Source organism: Zootoca vivipara, chromosome 1, assembly GCF_963506605.1.
Source record: "Zootoca vivipara chromosome 1, rZooViv1.1, whole genome shotgun sequence".
NCBI classification, from domain to species: domain Eukaryota; kingdom Metazoa; phylum Chordata; class Lepidosauria; order Squamata; family Lacertidae; genus Zootoca; species Zootoca vivipara.
This window is the reverse complement of record NC_083276.1, coordinates 134,527,344-134,553,821: the sequence shown is the minus strand read 5'-3', so window position 1 is coordinate 134,553,821 and position 26,478 is coordinate 134,527,344. Positions and strand designations below refer to the sequence as shown.

The window sequence follows — 26,478 nt, the reverse complement described above, 5'->3', positions numbered from 1 at the left end:
TAGACAGAGAACTATTTAACACCATCAACCATGGTATCCTCCTGGTAGCTGCGGTTCTTCCTGGAGGATTGGTCTCAGATGGATAAGGAGAAACAAGCTGAAGCTTAATTTATTATTTGTAACATTTATATTCCACCTTTCCTCTAAGGAGTTTAAGTGGTGTACATAGTTCTCCCTCTTTCCATTGTATCCTTAAAAACAAACAAACCATTAGGTAGATTAGGTTAAGATACATTGGGAGGAATTCAATATTGCACAAAGGTGACCGTTCCGTCATGACAAGCACTATGGCTTCCCAGAGAGAATGATGGCCCCTCTAATCCTGTGCATTGTTTTGGGGCTCTTCCAACACTTACCACCCTCACCGCCCAGCCACATGAGCCAATTTCAGTGTGGGCAGTGGGAGGAAAGAGGTTTAAAGTTCCATTGTGCTAGTTCTTGTGCAGAGCTTCCACTGATGGGGCTCATTTGTTCACTCCTGCCCAATATCTGGCCCAGTGAGCTTCATGACTGAGTGGTGATTTGAATACAGTGTTGCCTCGCTAGACGAATGCCCTGTAAGACGATTTTTTTTGTTTAACGAATAGGTTTTGCTATCGGAGGTTGCCTCGCAAGACGACGAGGTTTTCTATGGCCGCCGCTTCGTCTTGCGAAGCGTGGCCATAAAAACCTCCGATCATAAAACCTATTTGCAAAAGGCATTCGTCTAGAAAAGCTGTCAGCGCCTCTCAGATGATCTTCCTTTGCCTTCTTCCCCGCTGCAGCTGGTTCACTTTTGTGTTCCGCTGGTCTCTGCCAGTTGCCCCGAGCAGTGAGGGGCAACCGGCAGAGACCAGTGGAACACTAGCGCGGGAATAAGGCAACGGTCTTCCCCCGCCGCGTGTCTGATCCAGGCGGGAGGCGGCGGCGAGGGGAAGAGCTTCTACTGCCGCCGCCTCTCGCCGCGTACAGCTGGCATGGAGCGCAGCTTCAGAGACCTTCGAAGCTGCGCCCTATGTCAGGGGAGGCAGGCGGGAGGCGGCGGCAGGAGCTCTTCTCCCGCCGCCTCCTCTCGCAGCATGCAGCCGGCATGGAGCGCAGCTTCAAGGTCTCTGAAGCTGTGCTCCATGTCAGGGAAGGCAGGCGAGGTGGTGGCTGGGAGAAGAGAGCTTCTCCCCGCCGCCTCGCACACAGCCGGCATCAGGCGAGGCTTCGGAGACCTTCTCCGAAGTGCCGTTGCATGCCGCCACCAGTCCCCCAGAGCCCATAGGAATGCATTGATTAAGTTTCAGTGCATTCCTATGGGAAACTGGGACTCGCTAGACGAAAAATTCATTACACGAATTGACCTGTGGAACGAATTAATTTCGTCTAGCGAGGCACCACTGTACTTGTTTCCCAGGTCAATTTCCAATACTCTAAATACTACACCAAATTAATTCTCCAAACAAGATGGGAGTTTATGCGCATGAGAGAACCATTAACTCTGGGAAGAGGTGTTCTGTTTCAGGGAGCTGCACACCCTTGAATGATCACATTCATAGTTCAGGGGCACTAAATGATTCATTGCTGACTGGGGAAGCTGAGGTGGCAAGGAGTGCTTTTTACCAGCTTAAAACAGGTACACCAACTGTAATCCTACCCAGTAAATCAGTAATACATTCACTTGTCACAGACCAGACTACTAAATGCATTTTACAAAGAGCTGCCTTTGAAGATGGTCCAGAATCTTCAAATGGTACAGAATATAGTCACCTCATTATTGATGAAAGCCAAGCAGTCCCAATATGCTACTGTGATTTTTGCATCAGTTGTACTGTTTACCACTGCACTTCTGGATCTAATTCAGGGTGCTAGTTATTACCATTAAAACCCTGACTGGTTTGGAACCAGATTATTTAAAGGACCACTTGTATGCAGGACTTTTTTTCAGCTGAAACACGATGAAACTCAGTTCCAGCATCTCTCAGGTGGGCGCCATTGCCATGTTAAGAGAACAAGGGAGGCGTTCAAGGTGAGTTCCAGCACCTCATTTTCTAGAGAAATAGCACTGCTTGTACCTATATAGTTCTGCCTATACCTTAACAACCAGTACAAAGGGCCAAGTTCAGTGCCCACCAGTAAAGACATGTAATAGGGCTTTCTTGTAATTACAGAATTCAATGAAATTAGGCAGGCTCCATATCTCTTATTTTTTAAAAGGCTTTTCTCAAAAGGTTTTGATGGGGTGTTAGGATGAAAGTAGTTAACCGAGATATGATTGTGTTATTTTTTATATTGGTGATTTTTAAGTTATTGTCATTTATTGGTTCCACCTATATGCTTTACAGTGGTACCTTGGTTTGCGAACGCAATCCGTTCCGCGGAGGTGTTCGCTCCCCAAGGCATTCACTCGCCGAAGGCACGCTTCTGCGGATGCGCGAAGCACCGATAGAGCACTTCTGTGCACGCACACGCTGTACAGATCGTGTCTGCGCATCCGACGCCGCGGAACCCGGATGTAAACACTTCCAGGTCCGCAGCGTTTGTAAATGGAGGTTCCACTGTAAAAGGTTTCATGAAATGGATTTGTATTTTAAAATAAAGTAAGCTGCTCTGTGGAGGGTTTCCTCAAAAAGCCAAGTATAATTTCATTAAATAAAAAAATCATGAGAGTTGGATGACAGAAGTGATGTCAGTACTGCTAATCTATACTTTTAGAAGTCTAGAGGTGGGAAAATGCTAAATGAAATAAAATACAAAGGAGCATAGAGGGTAGCCACAGACTTTTGGAAGGTGGAGAAGACTTGGAGATGAACCGAAGTGCAGACCTCTAGCAGCTGACCAATACTTCCCCTACCTGCCTCTCATTTTTAATAGCAACATACCTCAAGAATTGATGCAGCTGTCATTCTATTGGCAAGAGTGGGAAAGCACCTACTTTTCTAGTAGATGAAATACTGCTTCTTGCGCACAAAAGTATATTACAATGATAATAACTCTTCTCAGAATATAATACCTACTTTCAACCTGCTCTTTTTCAAGAGAAAGACTCTTCAACATTCCTTTTACTTCTTCAATTTCTGCATTCAGGGTTCTTTCCATCTCATTTAATTCAATCTGATGTTTCACAGATAACTCTTCATGCAAGTTTTTTAAAATGAGGTCTGTATTTGATGCACATCCTCTTTTAAGATTCTAAAAGAAAATGAAGTCTAACATTGAAAATTGCCACACAGTATCCTGAAAAATCCATAGCTTTTTTAATTAAAGGAGCAATACTTTAAATACTTGTAACTTTAGTTACTTGTCAGTCCCAGCTGCTACTTGTTGAGCCTTTGCAAAAAATGAAGTGGGTTTCCTAGACAGGACCTACCCAACAGCCCATGTGTGTTCAAGCAACTCTTTTTTCAGAAGGAAACTAACTAACATCTCTGCTTTTATCTCATGATCTCTTTAGCACAGTCAGCAAGAGCACTGGATGCCACCACTAGATTAGCCTTTACATTCACTTTTAGGATCTTATTTTAAAGATGCATGCTCAATAGTTTGTTAGTGCATTTGTATTAGCATGTTTGGATAGTTAGCCATGCAAGATTGCATGTACACATAATTCCTATATTTTAAGAAAGGGCACTTTAGTGTGTGTGTGTGTGTATTTATATATATTTAGTATCCATGTTTCACCAAAACCGCTTGACCGATTGCGTTCAAATTTTGACACAATGCCTCATGCGAATATGAGAGCAAGCCCATACGGTTTTCAAAGACAGATGACACACCTGTGCCTGGTAAAACCCCATGTTTCAAAACACACCACTCAGATGAAAATGCATTCTGGGAAAAGAACCAGGTTGCAAACCAGCGCCCTCTAGCAGCGGCTACACTGGTACTACACCTATAGAGTTTTTGGATTTGATATCCCGCTTTATCACTACCCGAAGGATTCTGAAAGTGGCTAACAATCTCCTTTCCTTTCCTCCCCCACAACAAACACTCTGTGAGGTGAGTGGGGCTGAGAGACGTCAGAGAAGTGTGACTAGCCCAAGGTCACCCAGCAGCTGCATGTGGAGGAGCGGAGACGCGAACCCGGTTCCCCAGATTACAAGTCTACCGCTCTTAACCACTACACTACACTGGCTCTCACCTATAGAACCTTCCCTTATATATATTATATATATATAATTCTGAAGAACTGTAATGTAAATCAAAGAATTTTCATTATATAAAAATCTAGTAGCTTTAAAAAGAAAATATTTAAACACAATAAATTATACACAATACCTCTAAGAACTGGGTGTGTGTCTTCTCCATTTCCAGAGCTATTTCCTTCTTCTGTTTATCTGAAACATCCATGGCATCTAGATGTTTCACAGCCATTTCTTCTTTTTCCTTATCACTCTGTTCTTTAATACGCTCCAGCTCAAAATGGTATTGACCTTGTAGAACTGCTACTTCTTGAGCATGTTTATCGTTGAGCATCTCACGCAACTCCATGAGGGCAGTTTCTTTCTCTTTTCTCAGGTTAGTCTGCATCAGTTCCAACTGGGATGTGTGTATGTTATTTGAACTTAGCCTTAAAGCTTCCAGTTTAAGATTATGAAGAGCCTGTAGTCAAGAAAGACAATAATTGAAACCCATAACCCTGCTTGCAATTACTTTCAGTTTCTTACAGTGCAATCCTATGGCTCACTTTTGCCAGCTGGACATCCTTGCACCAGGGATGTCTCATGGCACTGATTTATGTTGTTGCAGGAACCAAAAAAGGTGAGCATCAAGGAAAGGGGCCAGGCTTAGTTAGTACCCCAATTTCCCTCAAACCTTGATTCCACTTTTAACAACAGGGCAAAGTGATGGTGACAAGTGAGGTACTGCAAGTTAATGTTAAAGCACCTTTCCCAAATCACAATGATGGCGACTTTTACTAGACAGTAAGGAAGATATATTTCTTCAGCTTATTAATAATTACCTCTAAGGATGTGGACAGGCTTCTTTGACAAGTGAAACTGATCACCTGTCTCCTGGACCCTTGCCCATTCTGGCTCATAAAAGCAAGCCAGACATGGTGGGGCAATGGGCACTGTAGGGTGGTGAAGGCTTCCCTCTGTGAGGGAGTCTTCCTGGATCCCCTTAAAGAAGTGGTTATTAAACTACTTCTTTAAAAAAAAAAACACCATCTTTAGACCTGGCCATTATGGCCAATTATCACCCAGTATTCATTCCTGGGCAAGTTGTTTGAGCAGATGGTCGTTGAAGAGCTCCAAGCACGCCCAGAAGATGCGGACCATGTGGATCTCTTCCAATTGGGATTCCAGCCCTACCAATGGGACTGAGACCACCTTGGTTGCATTGGTCAATAATCTTCGGCAGGCTAGGTTCAGAGGTGTAAGCAGTTTCCTGGTTCCGCTTGATCTCTCAGCCACTTTTGATACCATCAACCATGGTATCCTTTTGGAATGTTTAGGGGGACTGGGAGCTGGGGGCACTGTTATGCAATGGTTCCATTCCTTCCCCTGAGCCGTGTCCAGAAAGTGGTGTTGAGGGATGAGGATACAGACACCTGAGGATTCCTTGGGGCTCCATCATTTTCCCCATGGAAAAACTACTTTTTAAAAGAAGTAGTTTTAACATGTATATGAAGCTGCTGGGAGACATAATCAGGGGGGTTGGGGCTGGGTGTTCACCAGTATGTGACTGATACCCAGCTCTACCTCCAATTTAAATCAGAAACAGTGAAGGTGGTGAACGTTCTATGTGAGTGTCTAGAGGCAGTTGAAGGATTGATGGTGGCTAATGGATTGAGGTTGAATCCCAATAAGATAGAAATACTGTTTCTGGGAGACAGGACAGCCAGGTGAAGGGGACTCCCTGGTCCTGAATAGGGTAACTGTGCCCCTGAAGGACCAGATGAACAGCCTGGGATTCATTTTGGACTCACAGCTGTTCCACAGAGGCACGGATCAATTCTTTGTCCAGGACAGCTATTTACCAGCTTCATCTGGTACGCAGGCTGAGACTGGTACGCAGGCTCCATCTGGTACGCAGGCTGAGACCCTACCTGCCTGCAGACTGTCTCACCAAAGTGGTGCATGCTCTAGTTATATCCCGCTTGGACTACTGCAATGCGCTCTACATGGGGCTACCTTTGAAGGTGACCCAGAAACTATAACTAATCCAAATGCGGCAGCTAGACTGGGAGTGGCGCCAAGACCATGGTCCTGAAAAACCTACATTGGCTCCCAGTACGTTTCCAAGCACAATTCTAAGTGTTGGTGCTGACCTTTAAAGCCCTAAACAGCCTCGGCCCAGTATACCCAGAATGGCTAATGCTATTCTGGGCTGCATCAACAGAAGCATAGTGTCCCGATTAAGGGAAGTCATAGTACCACTCTATTCTACCTTGGGTCACTACCTTGGGTCACATCTGGGTCACTTTAAGAAGGATATTGATGAGCTGGAATGGGTGCAGAGACAGGTAACCAAGATGTTCAAGGGTCTAGAAACCAAGCCTTAAGAGAAATGGTTGAAGGAGTTGGATATGTTTAGCCTGGACAAGAGGACACTGAGAAGAAGTATGCTAGCCATCTTCAAATACTAAAGGGTTGTTACATGGAAGATGGAGCAAGCTTGTTTTCCCCTGCTCGAGAGACTGGAATGGAATCCCTTGGAAAGTGATTGACTCTGCTTCATTGGAAGTTTTTTATGCAGAGGTTGGATGGCCATATGTCATGGATGCTTTAGTTGAGATTCCTACATTGCAGCGGGTTGGACTAGGTGATCCTCAGATTTCCTTCCAACTGTGCATTTCTGATTCTATATACAAATAACTGTGAACATTTGAGAGATTATTTTTTAAAAAATGATACAGTGGTACCTCTAGTTACGAACTTAATTCATTTCAGAGGTGCATTCTGAAACTGTTCTTTACTAGAGGTGTGCTTTCGCTAATGGGGCCTCTTGCAGCCGCTGTGCCGCCGGCACACGATTTCTGTTCTCATCCTGGGGCAAAGTTTTCAACTCAAGGGAACTCTTCCAGGTTAGTGGAGTTTGTAACCTGAAGTGTTTGTAACCTGATGCATTTGTAACTCGAGGTACCACTGTATTGGTTTGGAATACAGTTTATAATCTTCCCTGTGTTCACTTATTTCAAATGACCTGTTTCATATGTATTTGCAGCAGCAAAGGACCCTTGAATTATTGCTGTAGTTAATATTGTACCTCTGCTCGCTGCATCTCTTCTTTGTGTGTAACTTCCATTTTTTGTAGCAACTGTTGTTGCTCCTTTAATTTAGTGTGCAACTCTTTGATTTCTTCCTCATGCTGAACAATTAGTTGACGTATTTCACAATAATGTTCTTGTTCATGAACCTAGGGAGAAGAAAATATCATTAAAGACCTTTCTTAAAGTATCATTAACGAATGCATCACCATCTGTTCAGAATAAGCTATTAAACACAGCAAAGGTCACAGGTTTTAGTTTTAAAATTTAAATGGATTAAGATATTAAATGGCTCATCCACATCTAGAGTTAAAGTAAATTGTATTATGGCTGAAACTTTCCCTCTACTCAGAGGAACTAGACTACTGCAATGCACTCTACCTTTGAAGGTGACTTGGAAACTACAACTAATCCAGAATGCAGCAGCCAAACTGGTGACTGGGAGTGGCCGCCAAGACCATATACAGTGGTACCTCGCAAGACGAAATTAATTCGTTCCACAAGTCGTTTCGTGTTGCGATAATTTTGTCTTGCGAAGTGCGGTTTCCCATAGGAAGGAACTGAAATTTAATCAATGCGTTCCTATTGGGGGGGGAGTGCAAAAAAGGCGCCGACTCACCCGCCATGGCCGCTCCGGATGTTTTTGAGGCTCTGGGGAGGGGGAAGCAGGAGGAGGGCCAGGGAGAGGCTCCCTACCTCCTTCCCCAGCAGCCGGACCCTCGCACCCAACCAGACAGACAGCCCGTTCGCGCGCAGGCAGGCAAGCTTAAGGTGAGTGAGGGGGGATCCGGCTGCTGCAGAAGCCGGGCAGTGGCGGGCGGCAGAAGCGCAAGGTGGCCGGGCTCCGGATGGCGGCGGCGGCGGCAGCACAAGGCAGCCGGGCTCCGGGCAATGACGGAAGCCCTGCTTCATCTTGCGAAGTTTTCTATGGCACGGCCATAGAAAACGTCGTCTTCAGAGTCTGCCAAAAAATCGCAAAATGTTGTTGTCTTGCTATTTTTTCGTGCCGCGAGGTGTTCGTCTAGCGAGGTACCACCGTAACACCAGTCTTCAAAGACCTACATTGGCTCCCAGTATGTTTCAGAGCATATGGGAGAAAAGCAATGACAAACCTAGACAGCATCTTAAAAAACAGAGACATCACCTTGCCGACTAAGGTCCGTATAGTTAAAGCTATGGTTTTCCCAGTAGTGATGTATGGAAGTGAGAGCTGGACCATGAAGAAGGCTGATCGCCGAAGAATTGATGCTTTTGAATTATGATGCTGGAGGACCCATGGACTACAAGAAGATCAAACCTATCCATTCTGAAGGAAATCAGCCCTGAGTGCTCACTGGAGGGACAGATCCTGAAGCTGAGGCTCCAATACTTTGGCCACCTCATGAGAAGAGAAGACTCCCTGGAAAAGACCCTGATGTTGGGAAAGATGGAGGGCACAAGTAGAAGGGGATGACAGAGGATGAGATGACATTTGTAAAACACTCTGTCCAGAGTGGCTGGGGGAAACGCAGTCAGATAGGAAGGGTATAAATATTATTATTATTAGTAGTAGTAGTGCTACTATTAGCTGGCCCTGCCACGAGTTGCTGTGGCTAATCCCTGTGACCGCCCCCACCCTGTGCCGATCCATAACGTATCCCGCCCCCTCTTCCCCCCCACCCGCCTTATCCCTGTGATTTCCCCCACTGTCCCAACCCATGACGTATCATGCCCCCTGTTCCCCCCACCCCCCGGCTCATCCCTGTGACTGGTCTCACCGTGTCCTGACCTATCCCGTCCCCTTCCCCCCCCCCAGTCGAGTCAGTACCTCCATTCCGCCTAGTCTGTAAAGGCTTCGGCCTAGTATGTAAACAGGAGCCGAGGTGCTGTTGAGAGGTAAGGTTCTATAGGTATAGTACCAGTGTAGCCGCTGCTAGAGGGCGCTGGTTTGCAACCTGGTTCTTTTCCAGAATGCATTTTCGTCTGAGTGGTGTGTTTTGAAACACAGGGTTTTTGGGGTTTTACCAGGCACAGGTGTGACATCCGTCTTTGAAAATGGTATGGGCTTGCTCTCATATTCCAATGCGGCATTGTGTCAAAATTTGAATACAATCGGTCAAGCCGTTTTGGTGAAACGTGGATACTAATGGACATGACCAGTTTACATTTATATATAGATAGATAGATAATACAGGAATGCCCATTATCACCCATGTTTTTTATTATCTGATTAGAACTATTGGTTAAGACAACATAGCAATATTTACAGAGCAGTTCACAATTCAATTGAAAATAAATTGGTTCTATTTGTGGATGATATAGTTCTGTTTATTTCAGAATTTCGTATTAGTATCCCCACATTAATGCAAACAATAGATGCCTTTGGTGAAATATCCGGATACCCTATTAGCTTGGCTAAATCAGAATTAATGCCGATAGGTGGAAATTTGCTTACTTAGTTATTTAATAATTAACAACTCCTTATTTTGAAACTATTCAATATTTAGGTATCTTAATATCAAAAGATATAATTCAGTTAGTAGCATGTAAATGAATAAAATAATTTAACAGGTTTCTTTAGATATTAATAGACGGGTCATTAAACCTTACCCTTTGGGGAAAGGTGAATACTCTCAAAACAAGCATTATTCCCAAATCAATCTATATTCCAAAAGGAATTCCAGTTTGTATACTGTACTTGGAAAATATTTTTTTTAAAAACATAATTCTTTGTTTAGGAAAATTTCTTGGGAGTTCTTCTATACCAATAATATCTTTATTAAAATGCAAGCACAAATTAAAGGAGGATTTGGTTTTCCAAACTTTGGATTATATCACCAAGTTTATTTAATATGAAATGCTAAATATTGGACACCTAAATCCAGTGTAAATTTTCTGAATTGGGCAATCTTAAAATACACATATACAGTTCTTTTGGTTGAATGTACAGTATTAGGATCAAAGTATTTGAATTATGGTGCTGGAGGAGACTCTTGAGAGTCCCATGGACTGCAAGAAGATCAAACTATCCATTCTGAAGGAAATCAGCCCCGAGTGCTCACTGGAAGGACAGATCCTGAAGCTGAGGCTCCAATACTTTGGCCACCTCATGAGAAGACTCCCTGGAAAAGACCCTGATGTTGGGAAAGATGGAGGGCACTAGGAGAAGGGGACGACAGAGGACGAGATACCAACATGAGTTTGACCAAACTGTGGCGTGCCATTATGGTCCATGGGGTCTCAAAGAGTCGGACACGACTAAACAACAACATCTTAGAACCTGGGATTCTCTTGAAACTGTTGTGTCAGAAAAATCTGGAGTATAATGTCCAGATCTCACCCTCATCCTTCTAGCAACTCCAACAATGAGTCTAGCTGGCAAAAATTCACAGAAACATATAAATAGAAGGAAACAGTTAGTGCTGGACTTCAGCTCCCATCTACAGACTGCTGTCGCACTTGTGGGCTCCCAGTCTCCGGCCCGCCCGCTGCTGTGAGGCGCTTGGCCTCAGCGAGAGGCGGGCGCTGGAACTGCGCCACCGCCGCCCCGCAACGCGAGAACCCCAAAACGCCCCAGACCCTCGAGAGGAGAAAGGAAACACCTCTGCGCCGCCACCGGCCTCTCGCTCCATTTCCACGTCCAGTCGCTGTTCCCCTCAGGACGCTGCTTCTCAGGCTCCGCTTCAACCGCCGCGCAACCGCCGGAGCCGGAAAAAAACTTTCAGCCAATGGGCTGCCTCGCTCCGAACTCCGCTGTCCAATGGCGAGGCGAGCGCTGAGAGGCGGCTAACCTGCTGCAGCCGCCCGCCGGGCGCGCTTGCTAACGGCAGATTAGCAGCTCCAGTAGCCAATGGGACCTCGGATGCGCGGACGTTAAGCGTTTCTTCCTCCGATTCAACTTTGTGTCCCGCCCTTTCCTCCGGAAGCGGCACCCAGGCCGCCCATGTGACCGCGCGGGGGGCGGGGCTGTTGCCCCGGAGGTTGGAAAGCGCCTTTTCCGAGCTCTGCACCCGGGGCGGGCGCCGTCTCTTTTGGCCCGGAATGGCCGGAGCCCCCCCACGGGGGTGTCACAGAGATTTATATTTTCCCCTGACAGAGACTCAAGACAGCTAACATATTAAATAGCCCACACCCCAAAGACACCGCCTCCACCGCGAGCTACACTAGCCAGGGAGATCCATCCACCAACAGTATCGGACATAGTCGACACCAACACCGCCGCCTCCTCGGGAGCAAGACTACTCCCTCCGACCCTCCCGCACAGCCCAACAGACCCCGACAACAGCCCGTCCGCCTCCTCGGGAGCAAGACCCCTTCCCTGACGGTATCACACCACCCGACAGCCCCGACACCACCTCGATCGCCACCTCGGGAACAATACCACGTCCTCGGGATCAAGACCCCTCCCTCAGACACTGCCCCACCACCCGACAGCCCCGACACCACCGCGTCCCCCTCCTCGGAAACAAGCCCACTCTCTCAGACACTGCATCACCCCCCGACACAACCCTCACTACTGCCCCAAACTCCCGACCCTCACGAACCCATCCCGGTCCATATCCCACTACCCTGCCTGAGAACAGAACTGTCCACTCCCCGGATCGTTCAACAGACTGCGACTCCGCTGTAAATCTGGACCACACACGGACTTACACCTTTGAAGAGACCCCACCACCACCCAAGACCCCCGACGGAAATGGACCCAGGCCTCTGTCTACCGCTCCCCTCCGACCCACATCAGGCCCATCCACGGACCAAACACCCTCCTCATCCCTCCCCAACCCCTACCCCAGACCACAACTCTCCACAAACCCACCTCAAACCTCTTCCCTCCCCACCACCCACCAATACCAGGACCCCCCATAACTCCTACCCTCTCCTCACCCCTCCCCTCCACCCCCCCAAAACCCCACACCACCCAGAGACAAAACACCCTCCACATCCCTCGCCACCCCCCACCCCAGACCACAACCCTCCACAAACCCATCACACACCTCATCCGTCGTCCCCCCCCCCACACACTACCAGGACCAGGAACCCCTGCCCTCTCATCGACCCTCCCCTCCACCCCCCAAAAACCCACACCACCCAAAGACCCAGACCACCCCAAGGGTGGGGACCAAGGTGTGGAGATACAGGGGGGAGCCCCAACAATCCCTGGAGACAACAGAGGGGGGACTATCCTACCCTCCTCCGCTGGGATATCTGACCCCTCACTGGACCACATCAACGCGTGCCCGGACCACCTAGTTTTAAATAAAAGGAAATCTTCTAATCTGGCGAACCAGAGCAGCACACGGAAACGTTGTTTACCTTCCCGCTGTAGCGGAACTTATTTATCTACTTGCACTTTGATGTGCTTTCGAACTGCTAGGTTGGCAGGAGCAGGGACCGATCAACGGGAGCTCACCCCGCCGCGGGGATTTGAATCACCGACCTTCTGATCGGCAAGCCCTAGGCTCTGTGGTTTAACTGAAATAAATGCTAAAACTCAGTCCCACTGAGTTCTGAATCCAATTGTAGGTGTTTTCACATGTCATGCTCAAAATCTACATTGGTTAATTTGCTTTCTAAAATTACTGTAAGATGCAGTGTGCATTCCCTTTGTCTTCTGAATTCTACAGTTATAAAGGCAAATTAAGGCTCATGTCATGTGCAAAAACACTACAGTGGTCCCTTGGTTCTCAAACTTAATCCGTTCCAGAAGTCCGTTCCAAAACCAAGGCGTGCTTTCCCATAGAAAGTAATGCAAAATGGATTAATCCATCCCAGACTTGTAAAAACAACCCTAAAACAGCAATTTAACATGAATTTTACTATCTAACGAGACCATTGATTCATAAAATGAAAGCAGTAAACAATGTACTGCAGTCACAAAATCAATCGGTAGCTTAACTGGGTTCCACACAGTCACAAAAACAAAAAAGCTGCAAAAAAGCTGCAAAAACTAAACGCAAAATAAATAGCAAAAACAGACAGACCTCAGCATAACACTCAAAATGGAAATGTGGCACTCAAATTGATGGTGTAATACTCAAAATGGAGCATGTTCGCTTCCAGAAAAAGTTCACAAACCAAGGCATTTGAGAACCAAGGTACCACTGTATTCTATGCACAGCGTGAAGTTCTATATTTGCTCCTGTATTGCCAGATGGAAACAGCTAGCTCGAGATAATCTGCTGGGGCCTCTTTTACTGTTTGATTTTATTCAGTTTGTAACAATTAATTAATGAATCAAAAGGTATGCATTATTTTCTCTGTACAGGCAAGGACAAATTTAGGTGCGTCCGAATGAAACGCAATCATGCACATGCGCATAGCACTGAACTCGGAAATAACCCCAAAATGTCGTAAAGATGACATGAAAACGGGCAGAATGGACTTAGGCTCTGCTGACGCAGGTGGGGGTCTAGAACAGAAACTCCACACAAAACAAGTGTTTTCTGTATTGTACAGTGACTTCATGTGAAAGGAAATTTGAAGGAAGAGGGAGATCTGGCAAAGTGAAAAATCTGATGGCTCTAATGCACAGAATCATAGAATTGTGGAGTTGGAAAGGACCATGGGGGTCATCTAGTCCAACCCTTTGCAGTGCAGGAATCTTATGTCCAACGTTGGGCTCGAACCCATGACCCTTGAGATAAAGAGTCTCATGCTTTTCTGACTGAGCTATCTCAATATTCATTGTCTGTTTGGGCTTTCCTTGAGGCTTTCCTAGATTAAGGTACTTTTAAGTGATGGTTGTTGGGAAATGCTTGGTTTGACACCCTCACTTGATTTGATAGAATCAAGAACAGCCTCACCCAGTTGAATTTTTATTTTTTGTTTCTCTCAGATGACCAAACTTCATATGAACCAGGTTAGTGCCTGAGTTTGTTTAGGTCACAGACAATGCAAACAGCTACAAAGTTACCTGAGCTTAAGAAAGTTATTCATAGGAGCATGTTAGCAACGCACAGGGCTGGGCTTAGTGACTTTGTATGGGGAAAGCCATCTTAGTAACCACAATGTGCACACTGCAAGAGACTCTCTGTATTTGAAAGGATTCTGTTTTCCGTTGTAATTTCTGACTGAAATGATCACAGAGACTTTATGGAAAATTTCAACCAAGAGCCTGGCGGAAGAAAGAAGCAACATGCATTAAAAAAACAAACTACTCTCCTTTGTGATTTGAAGAGCCTGTTGCCCTGAAATTTTGTCAGGATGACAGACTCAGATGTGGCTGATCACATGACTCGACTCAAACTCAAACTTCTTGAGAAGGTAAGGTAATTTTTTCTAAGGTCATATCTAGGTTATAACTTCCAACACTATTGTTTTTACAAACTAGCACTAAATTGGTAGTGGGCAAAGCAAAAATTTCCAAAGTGGGATTTTTAACTAGTTAACTCTTCTGCCCTGTATCCATCTATGCTGATCAGCAAAGGAGTTTATAAACTCACCACCATGAGAAACTCAGCAGGTTTTCAAGGTATATATCGTCTTCCCTTGTGTGTGTATCTGAAAAAGTGTGCATGCACACGGAAGCTTATACCCTGAACAAACTTAGTTGGTCTCTAAGGTGCTACTGGACAGGTTTTTTTATATATATTTCGACAGTCTACCCTTATTCATGATGCATCAACTTCCCAACTTTCTAATATAAAAGTTAATATATGCCTAGTTGAACATACTAACCTTCCTTGGTTATATTTAGTGCCGAGCTTTCCAAATTGTGTGTCGCGGCACGTAAGTGTGTTGGCTGCAGTGTGTAGGTGTGTCACACAAATACTCCCCGCTCTGGAAGCGTTTGTGTGACACTGTAGCTGGAAAGGGGTTGGTTTAACCTCTGGTTTGCTAGTGAAACTGAATTACTGTGTTGTGAAATGATGCATGTCGAAATCGTGTCACCACCATGAAAAGTTGGGAAAGCTCTGGTCTAGTGAATGAAGTGCTGGAATAGGATAGGACCACAGAGATCAGGCTTCAAATCCCTGCGCAGCCATGAAGCTCAGTGGATGACCAAGTTGGGCCAGTCATTCTCTCTCTCTCTCCACCTCACCCACCTGAGAGGGTTGTGAGGATCAAGCGGGCAGGAGGAGAACCAGGTATTCCACCTGGAGCTCCTTGGAGGAAAAGTGAGGTCTAAATGTATTTTCATAAACAAAGGTTGTTTTTTACAATCCAGCAGTACAAAAATTGTATGAAATAGAAAATAAATTATCAATATATTTATATCCCACCTTTTCTCTACAGAACTCCCCCTCTCCATTTTATTATCGCAACAACCTGTGAAGTAGGTTAGGCAGTGACCGGCCCACAGTTCCCCATTGGGGATTTGAACCTGGTTTCTGGGGTCCTACACCAGCACTCTAACCACTCTAATCAACTGAAGTCCTAAGAAGGAATGCAAGCATGCTGCAAAGAACAGTCTTAGGACAAGAAGGAGCTACAGGAGAGGGCTTTCTGTTTCTGTCAAAAACATTCTTAAAGTACTAATTATGACTCAACAAGGGAAAGTTGGCGGTTCGATTCCCCGCGACGGGGTGAACTCCCATTGCTCTGGCGGGAAGGTAAACGGTGTCTTTGCACACTGCTCTGGTTTTGCCAGAAGCGGCTTAGTCATGCTGGCCACATGACCCAGAAGCTGTCTGCGGACAAACGCCGGCTCCCTCAGCCAGTAAAGCGATATGAGCACCGCAGCCCCAGAGTCATTCGTGACTGGACTTAACGGTCAGGGGAACTTTTACCTTTACCTTTTTATGACCCAACATAAACTAGTGCTAACAACTCCCACTTTCACAGCGCACAGATTGTACAAATCTTTGTAGGTTTTGTGACGTTCAATTACTTGTTGACAGTCAAAGCTGAGGTTCTGAGTTTCTTGTTAATCCTCATGCTGCTTTGATCCACAGAAACTAGAAAATGAACGTGAAAACATTGATGATTTGGAATCTTCCTTTTCTGCAGCAAGTAAGCAGTTAAAGCTCACTCGTATCTCCGTATGAATCAATTTGTAATGTTGGTTTGAGGGAAAATGCATTAAACAGGATTTCTCCACATTTACTATGGGATAGGTATGGATTGTGGCAACCTTTCTCTGCATTCCATCCTCTACAGATCCATGGGCCAATAGGACTTCTGATGGTGAGGAAGGCAATGAAAACCCACCCTATATTATCATTATTTTTTAGATTATTTACCTTCACCATGTGTTCCCAGGACATGTTTGAACAACTTTAAAATACAATACTAAAAAGAACAGAGGGGCTCCCACTGTTATTGCCCTTTCCCAGGCTGCTGCTTCCCAAATTTCTGAGGGTGGCGGAACTCCCAGAAGGGCCTGTAGGGAAGGATATTTGGGACCTGAATCATTTAGGGCTTTACTAGTGTGAGTGCCTTGAATTGGATCCATAAATGAACCAGCAACTAATTGCCTTCTTCCCCCTCCTTTATCTACCCCCCCCTTTGTTTTGTAAATTACTGAAAAATTGTAAAACTAGAGATGGCAGACTATTTCCAACTGTTTTTGCAGGGAATTATGGCAGCCATGGCTACGCATTGCAAAATGCATTGAGACGAAGAAAGGATCTTCTGCAGCAGCTCAGGGTATGTCTCAGGCAGGGGGTTGGACTAGATGACCCTCAGGGTCCCTTCCATCTGTACAATTCTACATTTCCATGATTCAGTGCTATGAAGTTTTTTCAACACATGAAGGCTGCAGTCCTGCAGTCCTAACTGAGAGTACCTAAGAGTAAGTGCTATTGAACTTGATCATACTTCTGAGGAGACACATATATATAAGGTCAGATTGTTAAACTCTTGGAAGTCTCTGTTTAAGGATGCTGTTATGAGTTTTCTTTGGAGGAAGAAATTCTTGGATCCAGCATGGAATAGCCAGACCAGCCTGGTAATAGCTAGCTAAAGATGGGTTCTTAAGGAAACAAAGGAGTAGCTCTATGCCAGGGAGGGGAGATGGGGGGGGGGCTCCCTCCCAAACTGTCTGCTAGATAGAACGACAAAAGTCCAGAGTTGAGAGTTTGCTGTTGAGTGAGCTAGGAGCTAGGTGCAAAAAAGTTGCTGGCTGGAAAAGGCAGAGAGAAAGCCGTAGCTGAATTCTGCTTGAATCCAAGGCTGTGCTATGGGAGAAACAAGACCTTCTTGGGGTGTCAATGCTGTGAACCCCTCCACCATAGGTTCAGGTTGTAAATATGTGTAAATAAAAGATATTTTTGTGCCTCATTCCCAAAAGGAAACATGAACCCTGTGTGAGTGCCTGGAACCCCTGGAATCGTGCACCACTTGGAGGCTGGAGTGGCAGGCAGCAGCAACATGTTACCCCTCAGTCTGGGCAAAGCACATAGCTGTAAAACCTATGTGGTTCAAGTTAGCTATGTCTCCTGCTACTGCCTGCCATGGATTGACTGGATGCAGTGGAGTGGTGGGAGGAGTGGATGGGACCCCCAAGGAAAGAAGGCTCAGAGTCAGGGAGATGAGGGAGCAGACTGGGAGGAGGAAGCTGAAGAGGCAACAGGGTTTAGTGAGCAGGAAGAGGCTGGCAGAGAGCAGTCCAGAAGCAGAGGCAGAGGAGGAGGCTGGGGGGGGGGGGTAAGAGGCAGAGACCAGGCAGGCTGCTGAAGAAGCCAGAGGTCTCCACCTCCTACAGTAACTAGTTCCCCTCCTCCCTGGTCTCCCAGAGCCAGAACCCACAGAAGTATGAAGAGGACAGAGCAAAGACAGAGAGGTTGTTTGGGAAGGACGCAGGGGAGGAGGAATCTTAGGGAGCTGTGGGAAGACGGGGATGTTCAGTCCTCGCAACTGCCTCATTGGGGCAAGATCTACTGGGGAGAGTTACTGGGCTCACTGGACCTGAGCTTTGTTGTTTCTTTGAATAAATAGTTAATTTTGCTTTTCACATTTGGCTTATGTTAAACCCATTGGGCTTCTCATTCTTGATGGCATTGCATGCATTGGATGAAATCTCAGTGGTTTGTGTCTCCCAGTAGACACAAATATTGTTGGCTCCTATCAAATCCAGAATCTCCTGTACCAGCTTTAATGTTTAATGGAATTGGGAAGTGCGGTCACTGGTCTCCTATGTCATGAAAAATTTAAATACTTTTTGTAAATAGTTAAATCTTTGATTTCTCACTGATACACTTGGCACAACAAGGTTTGTGAATTAGAAAAAAATGAAACATAACTCGTTTTTCCTCTTGAGGAAAGCATATATATTTGGTATTGTAGGAGCAAAATGTTCTGGAAGAATTGTCATTACCATGTGGCTTGCCAAGACTCCAAAGGAAGCACTTCAGACCAGAACCAGAACATTTCTACCAAATTCCTCTTCCTCCTCCTCCTCCACCTGAACAGCCAAGGATTATCCAGCAGACAGTGAGTACCTTATTATAAAAAAGAACTGCAAATGATGGATGCATAGATGAATGATGCATTTTTTCATTAACAAATACCTGGCAGTGGATAATCCTGTCCTAATTCCTGGCCCGAATTTCCTGATGTTGATCATTCCTATTAACAGATGGAAGCTCCAGCACTGTGTGTGTGAAAGCATTATACACACACAGGTGTAATAATGGAGATTTTTCACATGAAAGGTTTAGATCAACTTTGTTTGATTCAAAACCTCTAACTAATATATAAATGTAAAACTTAGAATTGGCTTGGGAAATCTATAGCAGAATATTTTAAAAAAACTTTTCACTTTCAGTTTATCTAACATAGTTTCAGGGACTGTGCTGAGGAGGGCGGCACTGAGGAGGAATGGTGGGAGCCTCCCCCTCCCCTTGCTCCTGATCAGGATCCTGAATCTTCCCAGGAGCAGGAGGACAGTACAGTGGTACCTCGGGTTACAAACTTAATTTGTTCTGGAGGTCCGTACTTAACCCGAAACCGTTCTTAACCTGAGGCACGCTTCTGCTAATGGGCCTCCTGCTGCCGCGATTTCCGTTCTCATCCTGGGACAAAGTTCTCAACCCGGATGTACTACTTCTGGGTTAGCGGAGTTTGTAACCCTAAGTGTTTGTAACCCAAAGTGTTTGTAACCCAAAGTGTTTGTAACCCGAGGTACCACTGTATAGATTTGGAAAAGTGGTTTGAAGAGGGACATAGTTCAGAAGGCAGAAGCTGGGAAATACTGGATGGGGAACAGCTAGGAGAAGAAGCACTGGGGGAGAGAGAGAGTTAATAGATTCACTGTCTCTGGAAAGCATTCATCCACTCTCCCCAAGGTCAAGAAGAGCTGATAAAGTGGCAGAACAGAAAGCACAGAGGGTACGAGCTCAGGTTACAAGACTCAGTAGTGACGTGGGTGACTAGGGAGGAAGGGTGTGGAACTCTTAATTGGGAGCACCGCCATTCCTAGGAAATGGATTCTTTGTTCTCTCACTGTGATCATTAAAGTTTTAACTGGTAAGAAGACTCCTTCATATTTGTTCTGTGGTTTTTTAATTTTTCTACTACACAAGAATGCACACAAGTTAAATGTGTGTAAGTTTAGGAAGGCTCAGTTTTGTTGTAACTTAGACACACCAATTTTGTCTTGTCTACACACCAAAAAAGGAATCCTTGGAAAAAGACAAACTTCTCTAGCAGTTGATGATGCCTCTAAGTTTAATTGTGATTTAATGTGTCGTCCAAACCAGACATAGAATAAACTGTAAAAAATAATAATCCTTGATTAGTCCAATAATGAACTGAAAACAAAATATGTATCAGTTTACAGTATTTGCTGCTTAGTGTATTGAGTACTGACAGGACTTAATCAAAGTCTAGGATTTTGGCTACACTTTGATCAATTATTATTTTGTTTTTGCTTCCTTTCTTTTCCAAGTTACCTCAGCAGCCAGCAACCATCATTCAGCAAATTCCTCAGCATCCACCGCTCATTACCCAGATTCCATCTCCACAGCCTTGCCCAGGCCCTCGCTCTGGCAGTATTAAGGAAGGTGGGCAATCCCATATGCATTGAAAATGGGGGGACTTTTTCTGGATACATTGAAAATGGGGGGGGGGCTTTTTCTGGGTAGATGTAGGTTAAATGTGCAGAGAATTACAGCACATCTTAAAACCTTGTGCATAATTAGGATTAAGAACCACTGGATTAAGTGGGATTTACTTATGAGTAAAGAGGCTTGGAATCAGGCTGTGAGGCCCTTTTCAGATTCGCCTAGCATTTTTTTCATCTCACATCGTCCCTCCTGCATGTACAGCATAGCATGGAGAGATGCCTGTGTGAACTAAGGTGTGCCTTGCTACAAACTGCCCACATAGAACCAAACTTATTTCTGAGTTTATTTAACTGCACCGTATGCTGAATGCTTCCATGCAAGGAAAGCAGAGAGTGAACCCTTGAAGTCTGTAGGAAAGCCAAATCATAGTAAGGGGAGAGCCAGGATCTCTTCCTTTGACGCATCCCTTTGACGCAGGATGCGGGTGATGCTGTGGTCTAAACCACCGAGCCTCTCGGGCTTGCCAGTTGGAAGGTTGGTGGTTCAAATTTGTGTGATGGTGTGAGCTCCCCTTGCTGTGTCCCAGCTTCTGCCAACCTAGCAATTTGAAAGCATACCAGTGCAAGTAGATAAATAGGTACTGCTGCAGCGGAAAGGTAAACGGCATTGCCATGCACTCTGACTTCTGTCACAGGGTCTCATTGTGACAGAAGCAGTTTAGTCATGACCTGGAAAGCTGTCTGCGGACAAATGCCAGCTCCCTTGGCCTGAAGCAAGACTAGCCCCACACCCCATAGTCATCTTTGACTGGACTTAACCCTCCAATGGTCCTTTACCTTCAACCTTTTATGCCTAATGAGCAGAAAGACATTGATGGCTAGTCCCTTTCCTCCTCTGCCAATTACTTCATCTCCATTTTAGGAATGTACTTCTAGGGCCAAACCAGGTGTAACTTAGCAGATACTTGAAGGAGCTCCCAACTTTGAAAAAACCTTTATGCAGCTGGTGGGGCAGTCTAAATTTTATTGGACTAGAAGGGATGGGCTGCCTTCAGAATAATCCGTCCTAGCTTCTTTCCAAGTATGGAAGTTGGGAAAATTGGATATTTGGGGTGTTCCCCACGAGGACAGAAAAGATCAGGAGATGCTTCATCGATTTTCAGCATCATACTTCAGTTACAAGATAATACAGTTAAAGCTCTTCGCATCTGTTTTCCTGCATAGTGAAGGACTGGTCTTGCCACCGGTGCTTTTTTCCTGGGGATACGCAAAGGTATACAGTACTGGCACCTTTTTTTAAAAAAGGAAAAAAGAAGAAGCACTGCTTGCCACACATTTGCATATACCCTGGGTGCATTATCCCAACCTCTGGCAGACCTGTTGCCTACAACAACACAGTATGTGTCATTCCACAGGTCGAAGGAATTCTAGAGGCATCTTTATTTCTTCCTTCCTGTTTACTAGTTTGCAAATAATCACTCCAAGTTACTTATATTGCCGATCTTTCATCGTTTAGAATACAAAGAACACAGACAAGAGTTGCTGCTGCTGGGCTGGTTTTGTTCAAAGGCTTCTGAGCTGAAAAGATGAAGGCTGCTTCTCCCTCCTAGCATTCTGTTGTGATCTCTGTAGTAAGCAGAGTGTTGTCTCTTGATCCTGATCTTCATGTTTTCGTAGATATGGTGGAAATGATGCTAATGCAAAATGCACAGATGCATCAGATCATTATGCAGAACATGATGTTGAAATCTCTGCCACCACCTGCTTATTCACCAGCTGGTGGGCCTGGAGCTCCTGTGCTTCACCATGGACAACAGGTAAACTTGTTTTTAAAGGACACTAAATGTTGACTGATTGCCAAGGCGGAAGTTAAATCTTTATTCAGAAAAACAAAACAGCTCAGGGCCAATGAGCTCAGCAACTGGGGGGGGGGATAACATAAAAAAGTGTACATTTGAAAAGAGAGCTTATGAGCTCCACAGAAGCTCTTTCTCCCCTCCATGCCATGTGGCATGTACAGGTGAAACTCGGAAAATTAGAATATCGTCGAAAAGTGCATTTATTTCAGTAATGCAACTTAAAAGGTGAAACCTTTGAGATGCTGGTCTATGACCATCATAAAGATTTGTATTGAGGAGACTGAGAGGAGGTAGGATAACCATCTTCAAATATTTAAAGGGCTGTCACATGGAAGATGGAGCAAGTTTGATTTTCTTTTGCTCTGGAGGTTAGGACTCAAAGCAATGGGATCAAGTTCCAAGAAACGAGATTCTGACTAAATATGAGGAATAACTTTCAGATAGTAAGAGTTGTTTGACAGTGGAACAGTCTCTCTTGGAAGGTAGTGGAGGTTTTGAAGCAGAGGTTGATCTAGTTGAGATTCCTTCATTGCAGGGGGTTGGACTAGATGGTCCTTGGGTTTCCTTCCAACTCTACGGTTGTATAAAATTTGGAAGACATCATGATTTTATTACCACATATAGACTAAAATCAGATTGAAATGGATCTAGGTAATCCATCTCATTCAGAAACTCCTGGAGCTGAGATGCTAATGTTTAGCAGGGAGGCGACCACAGGCTGTGCCAAGGAGGTGCTTTATGGCTCTTTGAGAGAGGCATGAAGATATAGCACCAGCTCTGACCTGGCAGCACTGGCTGTCAATTGTTTAAATCGGAGGTTGTCAACCTGGTCCCTACCGCCCGCTAGTGGGCGTTTCAGGATTCTAGGTGGGCAGTAGGGGGTTCTATGGCACAAGCTGAATCCTCCTTCCATCGAGCATTGGTGGGTGGTAAGGAAATTTTACCATCAAGAAAGATGCATTGGTGGGTGGTAGGTAGAAAAAGGTTGAGTACCCCTGGTTTATATACTGAATTCAAAGAGATGGTTTTGACCTTTAAAGTCTTATGCAGCTCATGACCTGACACATAAAGGACCACCTTTACCCATATTAACCTGCCCAGATCCTGAGATCGTTCTCTGAGACCCTTCTCTGCATGCCATCTCCAAGGAAAGATCCAGAAGTTTGTGATGAAAGGAGAGGCCTTTTATGTAGTAGCCTCCCCATCTATGGAATGCTATTCCCACCCAGGGAGACCCACCTGGCATCAACATTGTCATCATTTTGGTACTAGGCGAAGACTTTTGTTTTCCTGGGCATTTGGGCAGAGATGAGTAGAGCAGCCACGCTAATCTCTAAGGCAGGAGGGGAAAGCATTTTTGGCTCTGAAGGCCAAATTCTTCTCAGATCCCAGCCTTACAGGCCAAGTAAGCCCCTTGCACAGTGCTTTAAATCACCTGGGCTTCAGACTGCTCATCTGTTTGATAGCAAACAGTTTGCTTTCTGTAGGCACTTGCTGTGTGAGTGAATTCTCCATGAGGAAACTCCAGGAGACTTTGGCTTTACTGCCCACCAGCTGATAAGCAACAGAGCCGAATCCTGCTTTCCCTTCCAATGCAGAGTTAGTTGGGAGTGCACAGGCAGCTTCATCCCTCCTTTCCCCACATCTAAGGTGTGGGGCAGGTGGGCGTGGTTTGGGGGAAACTGCCTCACAGGTCAAAGTTGAACCCCTGGCAGGCTAGGTTTGGCGCACGTGCTGGAGGTTCCCCATCCCTCCTCTAATGTGTTCAACTTGATCTGCTCCCTTGCCAATCAGAGCATGGAAGGAAAGACAAGCAAGATGTGTTTTATTGAAACAGGCAGAAATTAGCCACCAACTGTTTGGAAAACATTTCTTAATATGCAGAAGTATTGATTTTACTAAGATCTTTGATCCAAAAAAAAATAAAACATGTGAAAAAGGAATATACTGCATACCTTGCAACAAGAAATATTATAATTTTACCTGACATTTCTTGCAGAGGAAACAGGCCGGTGGTTCATTGAAATTGTTTGCGGGGCTTAAACATAGAGGGATCTTAAGCCAAAAAGCTACAAACTGGATCAGCTTCAAGATCTGAACCTTGTTCTTGCCTGTCCCAACAGCTGGGTGAATGTGTAACACCCCTTCCTTTTCTTAACTACCTGCAGTTCACTGCTCCGCTTCTAGTAAGAACAGAGAAGTCACGACCCCCAACAGTGCACCATCACCACTACACACCTTCAGGGATGCCAGCCATCCCATCTCAACTTGGCTTTTCCATGGGCCCTTCCGTGATGCAACCTGGCCTTGGCACACCACTGGGCGGATTCCCATCTGATTTACATCATCTGCCCATCCCAACATCTGCATCGTATGTGTAAGTCAATATATGTAAGTCAACAGGCTGCCATGCTAGGAACATGGTTTCATCAGAAAGGCAACTGGTTTCTTACAGTATTCCCAATTCAGTTTTATTTCAATGTTGTTACTGGCTGTAACAGAGGCACAAAGATAGAGTTTTTGGTTTTTGAATGTAATCCATTCCAGGAAGACCGTTCAAGATCTGAAACATCCAAAAACCAAAAACTCAATAGCCGACCGCTAGCTCTCAGGATATTGCACTCAGCGGAAGCCTGTTCAACTTCCGAGGCGTGTTCGAAAACCGAAGCATGTACTTACAGGTTTACGGCGTTCAAAAACAGAAATGTTCACCAACAGAGACTTTCAAAAACTGAGGTCCCACTGTACAATACCTAACATTATTTTGAGAAGTAAGAAAGTAAGCGATTCAGGCTACTTTGGCTCAATTGTCAAGGCCTCATATGAGCTCCCAGCCCTCTGCAAACTCATATATAGGATGCTGCAGTTTTTAAGTGTTATATAAATGCCTTTGATAAATGATAAAGCAAGGATGCATGTATGAATTAATTCCTTGCAATGAATGCATATTTCTAATGGCTTGTTCTGTCTTCCAAGTGTACCTACCAATGGACTGCTTGGATTGCCCCCGGGTTTGTAGACTTCTACAGTGCCTGACTAGCAAAGGTAACCAGAACACAGTCTTCCTGTGTTCGTATTTGGTCCTTCTCTCCATGTGAAATTGGCCTCGTAGTCCAGGAGCCCACGTCATAATAAGTCTCAGGATGATCAAAGTTATGCTGTTTCTAAAGCAGTCAGCCTTATGAGCAATGATTGGGGCATCTAGTGGGTGACAGGCGGCCCACCCCTTTCTTGGGAAGATAATTACATCAGAAGGTAAATGGGTGAAAGAAGCTGTATGTGTTCAAGGATAGTGTGCATCATTCAGAACTGTCCAATCTGACTGACATTGTTTGGGATCATCTTTCTGACCCCACCAGAAGGGGGTACTTGGCTGTTTCACTGGCAGTAAATGGCTGAAACGGGCCGTTCTGGATAGAGATCTCCTTCCTGCATCTTAAGCTATCTACTCTAAAGTCCCAGAGATGCTTTAGCTGCCCACATCCTCAGGAGAGGATTTGTCTGAGGGAGAACGGTTTCTGATCTGAGTGGAACATCCGCTGTGAGGAGACTATCCATAGCCAGAGGAAGGAGCCTTGCCACTTAAATAGGGAGAGTGAGTTGAGGGTCTGGGGAAGATAGACAGACAGGAGTTACCTGGAGGGCTGAGTATGAGGCAGGAGAGGGAGAAGATGTGGGAATATGGACTCCCTGGGTCTTATTCCAGTCAGGAGGGGAGGGTTCTTCTAGAAAGAGAAGACTCCCAAGCCAGTTACAAGGGGTGAGGGGATCCCCTGGGTCTGTTATACCTCAGGAGTGGGATTGTTAAGAAAGAGGGGAATTGAGGAAAAGTGCCCCTCACTTGTGAACCAAAGAATTAATCTGTGAAGGAAGCTGTGCTGTGCAAAAAGTTTTTAACTACTTATAACACCAGTCACAACTAATTAGCAGAAACTGGGTTAAGCCTTTTACCACCTATTCTAGAAACCAGCGACATCTTTATATTTAGTTTAAGTGTTAAGTTAACTTCTACTTGAAAGAATGCATTTCCTGAACCAACTTTATTTCACAAACTCCTTTTTAATAAAACTTTTCTTGTTTGTTTGACCTACTCCTGCCTAAGACTAAATCTAATCCCTAAATTTTCCCTCACACAAGACACCCCCACAAGATGAACTGTGCTAAAAGGTAGAAAATCCTTTAAGGGGCTTACCATGAGGTGTGCATGCAATGTTTAATTGGGGCAGTAAGCAGGGTGAGTCTGCCGCTTTATTAATTGGTGGTATGCGGTGGATCTGCTACAACTGGCATTCGAAGTTGTGGTGAGAACTATTTAGCATGGAGTCTTTTCTTTACAGCATGAAATGAGATTAAGAGTGCGGTGAACCCCTCCTTGGAAGGCAAGCAGACAGCAATCTTGAGACCTGAAATAAGGAAGGAATGCAGTAAATGAAGATTACATTGGGCATGGGCAATGTTGGCTTAAGGGAAGAGTTGTATCCATTTACAGTTTGCTTCAATAAAGTTTTAGAATCTTT

General features: G+C 45.1%; 2 protein-coding genes across 7 annotated transcripts in view; one reads left to right on the top strand and one right to left on the bottom strand.

Annotated features, from left to right (window-relative positions):
• The window catches only part of PCNT (pericentrin), an 87,623-nt gene extending 75,241 nt beyond the window's left edge, over positions 1 to 12,382 (bottom strand). For 2 of the 3 annotated variants that reach the window (XM_035139836.2, XM_035139842.2), the window contains exons 1-4: positions 10,759 to 10,943; positions 7,177 to 7,326; positions 4,243 to 4,566; positions 2,982 to 3,156 (exon numbers count right to left, since the gene is read on the bottom strand). In XM_035139836.2, the coding sequence (XP_034995727.2) occupies positions 2,982 to 3,156; positions 4,243 to 4,566; positions 7,177 to 7,326; positions 10,759 to 10,788 (679 nt within the window). In that variant the 5' untranslated portion in view covers positions 10,789 to 10,943. Of the gene's footprint in view, positions 1 to 2,981; positions 3,157 to 4,242; positions 4,567 to 7,176; positions 7,327 to 10,758; positions 10,944 to 12,366 lie in introns of those variants that run through there. The other variant, XM_060282515.1, reaches the window with a different exon arrangement.
• Positions 1,581 to 26,478, top strand: C1H21orf58 (chromosome 1 C21orf58 homolog). 4 transcript variants are annotated; one of them, XM_035134660.2, is made up of 9 exons: positions 11,194 to 14,419; positions 16,051 to 16,108; positions 16,671 to 16,744; positions 18,383 to 18,529; positions 19,986 to 20,100; positions 21,780 to 21,919; positions 24,130 to 24,338; positions 24,938 to 25,006; positions 26,299 to 26,478. In XM_035134660.2, the coding sequence occupies exons 1-8, from the start codon at positions 14,360 to 14,362 to the stop codon at positions 24,978 to 24,980; spliced, it is 846 nt and encodes a 281-aa protein (XP_034990551.1). In that variant the 5' UTR covers positions 11,194 to 14,359; the 3' UTR covers positions 24,981 to 25,006; positions 26,299 to 26,478. The 4 variants fall into 4 exon arrangements, with proteins under 4 accessions (XP_060138522.1, XP_034990551.1, XP_060138523.1 ...); XM_060282539.1 differs by lacking the exon at positions 11,194 to 14,419 and adding an exon at positions 1,581 to 1,993 and having other exon boundaries at positions 16,051 to 16,744; XM_060282540.1 differs by lacking the exon at positions 24,938 to 25,006.

Coding starts and splice junctions, on each gene's coding strand:
- C1H21orf58 (XM_060282539.1), top strand. CDS start 16,553: ATGAACCAGCAACTAATTGCCTTCTTCCCCCTCCTTTATCTACCCCCC. Junction 18,530..19,985: donor CAAGGATTATCCAGCAGACA/GTGAGTACCTTA, acceptor TTCTTTTCCAAG/TTACCTCAGCAGCCAGCAAC. Junction 20,101..21,779: donor CTCTGGCAGTATTAAGGAAG/GTGGGCAATCCC, acceptor ATGTTTTCGTAG/ATATGGTGGAAATGATGCTA.